The sequence below is a fragment of the Ambystoma mexicanum genome, chromosome 10 (assembly GCF_040938575.1).
Source record: "Ambystoma mexicanum isolate Mex_15411 chromosome 10, UKY_AmexF1_1, whole genome shotgun sequence".
In the NCBI taxonomy this organism is placed as follows: domain Eukaryota; kingdom Metazoa; phylum Chordata; class Amphibia; order Caudata; family Ambystomatidae; genus Ambystoma; species Ambystoma mexicanum.
This window is the reverse complement of record NC_090932.1, coordinates 749,179,418-749,190,509: the sequence shown is the minus strand read 5'-3', so window position 1 is coordinate 749,190,509 and position 11,092 is coordinate 749,179,418. Positions and strand designations below refer to the sequence as shown.

General features: G+C 41.4%; 1 protein-coding gene across 1 annotated transcript; it reads right to left on the bottom strand.

The window, feature by feature from the left end:
- Positions 1–2,825: 2,825 nt before the first annotated feature.
- Positions 2,826–4,678, bottom strand: SUCNR1 (succinate receptor 1). The gene has a single exon (XM_069620373.1). It carries the CDS (start codon positions 4,656–4,658, stop codon positions 3,738–3,740), a length of 921 nt encoding a protein of 306 aa, XP_069476474.1. The 5' UTR covers positions 4,659–4,678; the 3' UTR covers positions 2,826–3,737.
- Positions 4,679–11,092: the final 6,414 nt, after the last annotated feature.

Below are 11,092 nucleotides of genomic sequence, written 5' to 3'. Positions count from 1 at the left end.
TTGGACACTAGGACTATGGGTACAGATGTGCAGATGAGGACAGTTCAAGGAGTGTTGGCGTTGATATTTGAGGATGCTGAGGATGAAGTCATTGCATGGTGTCAAGGCGAGACAGGTGGGCACTGCCATGACAGTATTGGTATGTGATGGTGGGGGGTTAGAAGGTAATGGGTTGCAACGGGCATGTTTTTTTTTTATGGCACCGACTGATACGTCCTTGTGGTCAAGGTCTTGGCACTTGAGAAAATGAACATTCAGGAATAATCCCACTTGATAGATTATTTAATATAATAAAACATCTGTTCATTAAATAGGATGTATTTTACATGGCCTGGTCATCTCTTTTATGTAAACCTCCTAAAACTACATAGAAGCAAATTATACATTCTAACAGTGTTCCTTTTGTGCAGCCATGTTTTTAAAACGTCATGATAAGTGTATTTAAATTTTCAAGAAAACCAAAACAGTATTTTAAAATGTAATAGTCGGTGTAAATATATTGAGTTAGGTACAATTACTCAAGCTTTGCCTTGCTTTCTATTTTGCCTGTCATTTGAAAAATGCTTAAATACCGTTGTAAACTGTGCCTGTAAAATGTGATGCTTGGTTCCCAAGAAGACAGGACCAGAGTTCAGCGATCTGGCAGAAAAGGGTCTATCATTGATCATTAAAATCCATTACCTCTAAAGAACACAAACAGGTGGATTATTCACAGCACATGGTGGTTTACATAAACACTTCAAAAATGGGGCTCTTTGCTTTCCACATTGTTCGCTTTAGCAGTGTCTGAATAGTTTCACAATAGAGCAGGATCATAAAGTCAGAATCTGTTTCTCAAGTAACACACATCATCAAATAAATGGTTTGGTGCCCAATTCAGTCATTTTAGTTAATATTTACCTTAGAGGAGGATGTCCGATGCACAGAAACTGACAAAAGAAATTGCAATGTTTGATTTTATGCCACTGAAATGTAATCACTTTATCATTCATAATTTGGGAATGCTTTGTCTGTTTTAAAATCAATAGAAGGGAGAAGTACCCGTTGTTACTCATTAGATCTATCAAAGACGGATATAATGAAAAGAACAAGGAAAATGTCCTTGCTGAGACATCAGGTCTCATACCGGACAAATGAGTATTGGGCATGCCTGCCAATTTTACACATTTTGATGACAAGTACAGTAGGAAAGGCTGGTACCTGATTCCTCAGATCGTGATATTTGGGGACTGGAAGCAGAGTTGGCCCTCATGTTTGGCAAAAGTTTGGCTCAAGAAACTTGGAGACAAAAATATCGGATATTGGTGGATATCTGAAGAAGATTAAAACTAAGAACCAGACATAAATACCAGAATATACAGTGAGAAAACACAAAATCAGAAATATTGTTCTCTATTACCACTAGGGCAAACTTTGGGCAGTTGTAAAAATGCTTGAAAGTGATGTTTATTGCACCGGGTAAATGTTTGCCCTAGTGCTTATACCATGAAAAATTGTTTTTTCACAGTGCAAATGTTTTCAAATATGTCCCTGTTGCAAAGTTTCTGTAATATAGTCTCAATAATGTACATCACCACCAAAGTGATCTAACAGTGCAGAAGCTTGTCCAGAAATTACACATCATGCCCCGCCACAGAGAATGTCAGAAGTTACAATCTCCATTAAAATATATCCAAAAAGTTATTGATATAGTTAGCCTTATTTTCACACACTGTGAATTAAAAACAAAAAGTCCTTCACCTTAGGATACCAAGTAGATTCCTCCAAAACCTTTATAATAATTGGAATTTAGGATCCTGATCCAAAAAATATGGAGGAGAAGCTATTCTTCTGCATGATTATACATGTAATAATTAGGAGAATTTCGGTCATCAAAAAGTAACACATCATAGAAGACTGCCCAGTCGAACTGAAGCAGAACCTGAAATTGGACATGGAGTTAAATTGTAGCCAAGAGCACAAGATGATAGGAACAAACCCTTTAAGGATTACTATTTTAGGGTACATTAATTAAAGGACAACTTAACTAACACAATGTAAATTGAATACAGAATGATGTAGTCAAGACATAAGATGCTAAAGTTTAAAGAAACTCAAATATATAAAAATGAATGATGCAAGGGGAAAGAAAAAGCTTAAGTAAACTAATAAATCAAAATACAATACAGTGGGAAAGAAATGGAGAATCATTGTACCAGATAAGATAAAATGCTCTGGAAAAATGTGAAACAATGTATACTTTTGCGAGATACTAAGTTGGCTGTTGTAATATCCTCAACTCAAGGTTTCATTAGAGCTGTGTGCAACCTGACGGAGAGAAAATGTGCCAGAAAGAGGCACCCTTTGATGAGTTACTTGATTAGCAAGTTTCATATGGTGCAATCAAGCTGTGAACCTAAAATGTACCATTCCAGGAAGCAGGTCTCATGAAGGTGGAATGAGAAATAGATATGACATGGAAGTAATAAAGAAACAGATACTACCAGGGTTCAATCAGACGCAAGGCATCACAGGGGTGCATCATGGTGAAAATATACCTAAGGTACAATCAAGATGTTAGTTCAAATGCAGAATTTCAGGGCACGCATCTCATCAGTGTTTAATGAGGTGTGAACATCACAGGATTCATTTAGAGAAAATATGATGCTGTAGATTCACCCAGAAAATTTGAATACGCTAGAAGTAGATTACATTTTACTGACATATTGTGTACTCTGACCTGTGATTTTATTATTTATTTGATATTATTTGATATTATTTTGGTAACAATGAAGCTGGAAGAAAAATCTGCATTTTAATACAACTTAACAGGAACTGTTTAAAATGAAGATATTATACTAGTTTTAAGTGTGTCAACAATTTTAATAATAGTTATATAATTTGTGTCAGCCGACAAAACCTGTATAAAAGCATGTACATACTGTGTTTATCACAGGCTAGTTGTGACATCACTACTGACTTGCAATAAGAAAATGACACCACTACCGCTCGGTAACCAGTTAGTCCACTTCAGTTGTGATGTCACAATGCATGATCCTCTAGCAGGAACAGAGCAGAATTCCAGCTGTCACAGCAGCACTTGTGAGTAGCTTTTCAAATTCCGTTCCTGTACAATAGCTTTCTGTGACACTTGGCAGCCATTAACTGATAACAACATGTTCATGGTAGCATTCTGTTTTTGCGCACTGCTGGAGTCTAACACCTGAGAGCAAGAATGTGCATGTTATGACTTATTTTAAAGCACACGATGAAAAGTTTTTAGGTGCATTTGTATTAAACTGCTTAAACTATTTTCCTGCAACATACAGAAGCTTTATATTCACATTTTTGTTTACATTTCAGATTCTAACTTGATAATATGTATCATCAACAGCAACATCTCTTGCAAGAGGCCAGGTATTAAAAGGGATGACAGTGTATTGTTATGTGTTATAAGGAATACAATATCCAGCATCGTCCCATACCGTACAGAAAAAGGATATTGCAGGTCTCCTCAGAGTTGGTCACGCAACTCCTCGTTGACTTGCCATATCCTCATAACTTTTGGTAGTGGTTACTTTATTCCACATACAATGCAAACAACATGACACATTACAAAAACACATTGCATCTATCAGATAAAGGTGTATTATATAATAAGGTATTGTTTCAGAAATGAGCATTTACAAGCACTGAAGCAAATACTGAAATTACCATATAATGAAATAGGAACTGCCCTCTTCAGCGATATGACAGGTTTATTTTGTGTTATTTGATTTTAACAATTGTCCCAATTTGGTCATCAGCATCTCCCTAAAATTGTCTCCCATCATGAAATAAAAAATGGGGTTTATGACACTATTCAAAAATGCAAGCGGCCTTGTAAACACATAGATTGCGTTAATTGTGACTTTGGTACATTGAGACAGTTTCCAAGACTCCATCCTTGAAGCGATACGGACATTCCGCATAACATGGTAGGGCGTAAAGGTGCAAGAGAACAACACCATTGCCGAAATCACTAAGCGGAGTGGCTTTTGAAAGGCCTGCTCAGGAGAAACCAGGCTATTTCTCCTTCTCAAAAAGATGAGAATCTTCCAGTAAAAAAAGCAAATGCTGCACAAGGGAATGATAAACCCAAGGAAAGTGAGGCTCGTGCTATAAATTAGACTTTGAAGAGCATCGCCGGAACTTGCGTAGCTGTGGCATAGCGTCCTGTTCTCCAAGATGTCCGGTTCGATGAAAGTAAGAATAGGCAATAACTCGGCTGTGACTAAGATCCAAACAGAGACAGAAATACAAACGGCCATTTTCCAATTCTGTAAAAGATGTCCCTGAAAGGGGTATTTGATGATCATATATCTGTCCATGCTGATGCAAGTCAGGAAAAGGATGCTGGTGTACAGATTGGCATGCAGTAGGAATCGGTTGCTTTTGCACAATGTGCTCCCATAGATCCAGATTCCATTGGCGTAGCTCTCTACCAGCATTGGGAGCGTGCACAGAAAGGCAAAATCCGATAGGCAAAGGTTGAAGAGGTAGATGCTGCCGGTTGTCCAATTCTTTCGGCCTAAAAAGAAGACGGACAACACTGTGCAGTTAGCCAGGACACCGAGGACGAACTCCAGAGTGTACATCATGGGAAGGTAGTATTTTTTGAGGGACAGGTCTATTCGCATGCAGTGGTCATGTGTTCCGGTCTGGTTCTGCAAAAACACAATTTTATAATTAATTGGATTTCATTTCTCGTCTAAACGCATCACAGTCATACGAATGAACATTGGCACGTGACACAATTTGCCCATTCATGTCTTTTGTGTCTGGTAATCAAAGGAGGCACCCCTGTTAGAGTGCACAACTATTTCAGACGCCACATTGCTCATGTTTCAAAAACATTTTCACAACTTGCTTTTTACATAACATGAATGAAACATGAATGGAATCAGTAATCAAAATAATTGTTTTCTTCAAACATGACATCTACAATAACACAATCAATTACTTCAAGAGGCCTTATGTAGAGCAGGTATTTAAAATGGTTGTGGACAACTAAGATTGACCCTTTTTGAGAATACTCGAACACCACTCAAAATAATGTCTTATTGGGTTGATTCCCTGTAAATGTGGTGGCAGTAGGGTAATGAGGGGTAATACGGTTACACCATTCTAGAATTGGCACTAGGGCAGAAACCGATTAACAGGAGCCATCTGGTAGAGTGGCTTGAGTATCCAGCCAGCTGTAAGAGGGAGTGGCAGTGAAAGCGATGCGCTAAGCAGGATGGTGTTATCAATCGCGGGACGGTCAGCATTGCGCACAGCAGTCCATCAGTGTAGAAACTGAGGTGGGCTTCCAGGCAAGCCTGGTGCTCTGGAGCGCAGAGGGATAAGTGCAAAGTGGGATGGGTTGTGAACTTGAAGATCAGGGATTTGGCAGAGGTTTGTGATTTCATTGCGTGACTTGTCCTTAGTATTGAGATATGGAAGTTAAGTGGGAGAATGCAGAAGAAAGGCACATTAGAGTAGGAATGCATCGGGCAGTTGACAAAAGCCTGCAAGGCGGCCATTGTAAGGGACTAACGAAGTTCAGTTTGATCACCCAGCAAATCCCCTTAGTGAACACAATCTAATGACCCAACCGTGTGGTGACAGGAATCAGCAAATTGTGGAATAACGAACCCCTTTAGGTAACTGCCTGGATTTTGAGGCACAGTTTCTACACGGAATGCCTATGCAGAAAAACAGCATCATTAAAGACATCAGCACGGCATTGGGAGTGACTTTAGTTAACCCTAAGAGGTAATTCCCACTGTCCCCACATGAGGACCCTTAAAGGGCCTTTGATACTCTGCAGAAGAGGTTTGCATGTTGAAGCTATTCATGGTAGCAACAAAAGCCCAACTCCAGTAGCTAGAAGGCAGATAGTCCACCTACAAGTTTCCACTGGATGACATTGAGCACCGGATCAGCTCTAAGGCAGATGTAATCGGAATATTTGTGATGCTGGTGCGGCATTAACGTGGCATATTAAGGACCTTGAAAATAGAAACAGGAGAAATAATCTGGGTCTAAATAGTTTGGGAGAGGGGGGCAAGTGAGAGGGCACCAATAAGGTTTTTCAGTGTTTCCTAGCAAAGCTTCTGGGTTTGTCCTTTCACTGTCACATCAATATTGAAGGGACCAACACAGCCGTCCATTGCTTGTGCGCCTCTGCATCTGCTGGTCTGGGCCAGCATAAATGATTAAGACCCCTCATCACTCAAGTGCAAAGGAAGGTAGATATGAACACCTCACAAGCCAATGCTGATGAAACCTGAGTTAGGTATTGATAAATTGCATGGGCTGTTGCAGTTATTGTACATTATAGAAATTGTTATTGTTTTATATAGAAATACTTATCTGCAGGATCAGTAGTTATTTTGTTAATACTTCAATGGTTATGTAGTGTGTTGTGTGTGCAGAGGCTGGGTCTTGATGTGGTTATGTTTTGTTTTATTTCTTTCCTTTAAAGATGTTCTCTTTTTGATACAAGAATACTATACTTACATGTTGACCTTTGCTTTGCTTTTTTTAAGCTTTGTTCTCCATCCCCAGCTACTCCTTCCTTTACATACAGGTTGTTGTGAGCATGCAAGTAGCATTGTGAGCATACGGACCTTCAAATGGTTCCCAAGATATTTAAGGCTACTTAGACCTGTGACAATTAAATGATATATCATGTTCATAAAAGCTAAGATATGTCTTTGCATATATACAGTTTTGTATAATAGACATAATAGTGGTGCTATGAAAAGGGAATTGTTACAGCAGGTCAAGTTGATTGTCAAGGACATCTGTTCTATTCCGAGTGTTGGTGGATACATTTGGTCTATATTATGATAACTTCCTCAATTTTTTGCAAGGGTGCAATACAAACAGGAAGGCACCTGATTACCGCTGTCATGATGCCTGCTCCCGAGGAGCCAGGTCAGGCCCAGCGTCCCCGGAAGCAGACTTCATACTCACCAAGCAGGACCCAGCAAACCCCTATAGGGGCTCTTTGGACCTTATCAAGGCACCAGGCTCATAAAAGGCATCTGTCCTGTCGCCATAGGCGCCAGGCTCATCATGGCAGAACATATGGTAATGCTTGGGTGAACTCACCTGAGGCAGACCATGCTGCATACTCACCCGAGGCAGACCATGCTGTCTGAAGCTCCAAGCCAACTAAGGCTGGGGAGGAACTATTTTCTTTCAGGAACTCTTTTCTTACTCGGGTGGGGCCAGTGGAAGAACACTCACCTGAAGCTCTTCCAAGGCTATTTAAACCACGCCCGGATGGCCACACATGCTTCGCGTTATTCTGCATCTGCAGCAGGACGCTCACCGAGTCGGCTCCTGCATCCTGGCTCCTGCCACGCCCGCCAGCACCTGGAACACCTGCAAGGAGAGAAAGGCAAGCATTAGGACATTACCTACCTTCATCCAGCATCCGGATTCTTCACTCCGTCGATCCTGCAAAAGAAAGTCAAGGGTTAGAAACGCATCTCATCGCTCGCTGCAGCGCCGCTTCCACTTACCTTCACGTGGCGCTGTCTAGCTCTTCAGCGGTCATAGGCGACATCGGCCGCATCCCAGCACCTACGGAAAAGAAAGACAATAGTTAGAAGCGCTCCGCTTCTCACGCTGCCGCGCCGCTTCCACTTACCTTCACGTGGTGCCGGCAACCATTTCAGCGCCCATAGGCGACATCGGTCGCATTCAAGACCTTCGGAGAAAAAGGACAAAACAAGGTGAGCAACGAACTAATTGCAAAAGGACAGATTACTCACCTTAAGTCTTACCTGAATTTTGTTGGGACCTCAGTTCCCTTTTCGGGTCGGAGCGGCTTTTCTGGCTTTTCCGTACCCCGGCCCCTATGGGGAAATAAGACACACTCATTAAGGTGTCGGAGCAAACCACTACGGCACACCTTCATTAAAAGTACTCACCTGAGCTTACCTCGGCGAATCCATTCCTCCACACGGATTCCTCACCTAGTCCCTGAAAATTAAACAAAGGCCAAGGGACAAATAAGACTTGATCTTTTGAACTATATACTTACGGCAGCATTTTGGTAAAGGCAAGCAGACATCGAACCCTCGCTAAATCCGAGATCCAGTGAAGTAACTGGAAATCTACGCGCCCCTGCGTCAGAAGCAGGATGAAGAGCTCGTCCACACAGAAATTAAGGTGAGAGTCTGCGGAAGGCACAGCTAGGGTTCGAGGAGGGTGAGAAGGGGAAAAAGGGGGGAATCTCACACACAAGCTAGCAGACAGTTAACTCCCTTTTCCCATCTACAGAAAGATTATTCTACGGGCCAAACAGATGAGGTTTGGGGGTCCAGTCCAGTCCATCTTCCAAGCACTACGCTTTACCGTGGAAGAAGTTGTAGCAGTCCAGAACGGGTCGGCGCCTCCGTGGGAATCAGGTGAGCGTTACAACCAGTTACTCTCTACTTTAGATGCTCGCTAAGAAAAGCCTTCTCTGGAGAAATACTTGACACATAGGAGAGGGCGAGAGATAATAATTATAAGTTAGATAAGGGAAGGATCGAGCTTCAATGGGATACTACGATGGGGATCACCCTTAGAAGTGAAGACTCAGAATGAACCTTGTCCTCCATGCACTCCACAGCATCAGCAGCCAGTACAATACAATTGCTTTTTCTATAACGGATAGAGCACTATTGCTGTGGGTAGTTCGGTAGTAAAGGAGAACATGATGTCTCTGTACTGGTTTTATGGAGGTTCTTAGCAGACCACTGGCATATGCTGTACACCTGTATTCTTGGTAGAATATGGGCCCGGGACCTCACAAGAAACCCTTGTATATGGGTGCGCTATACATAAAATATCATATCATATCAAGAGCTTTAACTGTAAGGGTGCTTTATCCGTTGCAAACATCTTGGTGTAATGCCAAATACTGGGAGTTATAAATAGCACTTACCCTTTGAGACCAGTAGAGTTGTTTATTACTCTTGCATTACAAGAGATTACCAAGGATTAGAAGGATTTGTAAAAGATATAGGTGAACACGAATTGTGCTGGAATTAGAGAGTTGTTCTAAGAAGCACATGTACATTTATGAAATTTGAAAGGAAGTAGCTGCCGCTTACAGACTTCCTGGAGTTAAAGGACACAGGGTTAAGAAACCTCCATCAACACTCAGGTGACCAAAGACCCACACCTACCTAATAATTGCTAGCCTTCACATCATCCACTGGTAAAATACACAGATTTAACACTTGAATTATTTTAAAATGGAAGTGATAGGAAATGTGCATTCATTTTTTGGGAGAATTCAAACGTCACTTTTGCAGTCAACTATTTAATTGTGTCTTCTTTTAAAACTATGTGTGCAGTAAACCGCTATTAATAGTTTGTGCACAAGTATATGTAATGCTACACTATTTGTTTTGATTCATGTTCATAATGTTTCTACACTTTGGGCCTCATCATGAGTTGGGCAATAACCCCGGTGGTATTACCGCCGGGACTATTAGCCCTACCGCCAAACCCCCGGTGCTATTAGCGCTGGATCACGGGTTTGGCAGAATGGTTGGTTCCCATTCCCCATTGGGCCCATTCGGGAATTCCCCATTCCCCATTGGGCCCAATGGGGAATTTTCACACCATTACCGCTGGTGGTATTAGCGCTGGCGGTATTAGCACCGGCAGTAATAGCGCTGAAAATCAGCAAAATCGCAGTGGATTTGCTGGGGGCAAATCCGCCAAGCCCGTGATCTGGCGGACCTTTAAATGCAGTGGTAATAGCACTACCGCCGCATTTAAGGGTTACCACCAGACTCGTGATGAGGCTGTTTGCATACATGTTTCTACTTACTGCATTATTTGTTTCATGAAATTCTACAAACTGTTCTAAATTTAAAATTCCTCCTCTCCAAAATTCCTACACTTCATTTAAGTCAACATCATTCCACATCATTTTCTTCCTAGCATAACTCTGGGGCATATAGACAGTCATAGTGGACCAAAGTCTGTCTTATCACTGCTAGCGGTACATTCAATGTCAATTTGAGGCCTTCTTCATTATCTTTAAATGCCGAGCCACCTCCAGGTAATGTTGCTTAAGCACGCTTATAATAAGCAGGCTTGATCAGCCCCAGAACCGCCACCACTCTGCTTAAGGGGCCTTTGTAGCAGAAGGGAGGGATGCAGGACTGTAGCCCTGCACATTTGCTGAAGCAAGGTTGATGTGTTATATATAAATCTGTTCCTATTGAATATATATTGAACGAAATTACTCAGATTTAAGACAGTGACAAAATTGGTGCTCAAAACATACGTTTTATTTTGAATGGTTGCCCTTGGTGATTACACATGTTTCAGCTTATCTTCAAAGCCTTTCTCAAATCACGGGCTTAGTATACTTCTGATAGATGTCCGCATTGGACTATGGAAAGGTTGCTCGATCAGTAGCTGGGTTCAATCCCGTATCTAATCTGTAATGCTGTCTCCACATGCGTCGGCTGGTTAGTGGGACCACTAAACAGCCGAAGCATGTGGAGACTACATTACAGATTAGATACAGGATTGAACCCAGCTACTATTGAGCAATCTTTCCATAGTATACTAAGCCCCTGATTTGATAAAGGCTTTGAAGATAAGCCGTGTCATCACCAAGGGCAACCATTCAAAATAAAACTTATGATTTGAGCACCAATTTTGGTACTGTCTGAAATCTGAGTAATTTTGTTCAATGCATGTTGTAAGTGGTTTTCGGCTTTATAACCACAACTCAGGAAGGCACGACATGTGGTCTACAATTTTTCAAGATGAACAAATCCTTTTTTATTTTTATTTTTTGTTTGAATCATTAGTGTCGCTTTGGCATACCAGACCTCTAAAAGCCAAAATGATTTCATACCTATTGAATATATAGTTCTTTTTTTTTTGCCGACTTTGGATTGTTGTAGTGCAGTCACTCCCCTCTGCCAAAGTAGGACTTTGGGACACTTGTTCTTCTGCCTTGTGCCAAAGCAGAGCTGTGTTGCTATACCTTCTCAACTGTGCAGTCTAGTTCTGCCCATATGCGGAAGGACAATTGTGGTAAATGTGCTCCACCCATGGC

What these genes read in the sequence shown, in the direction of transcription:
- SUCNR1 (XM_069620373.1), bottom strand. Translation starts at nt 4,658, where the DNA reads ATGCGAATAGACCTGTCCCTCAAAAAATACTACCTTCCCATGATGTAC.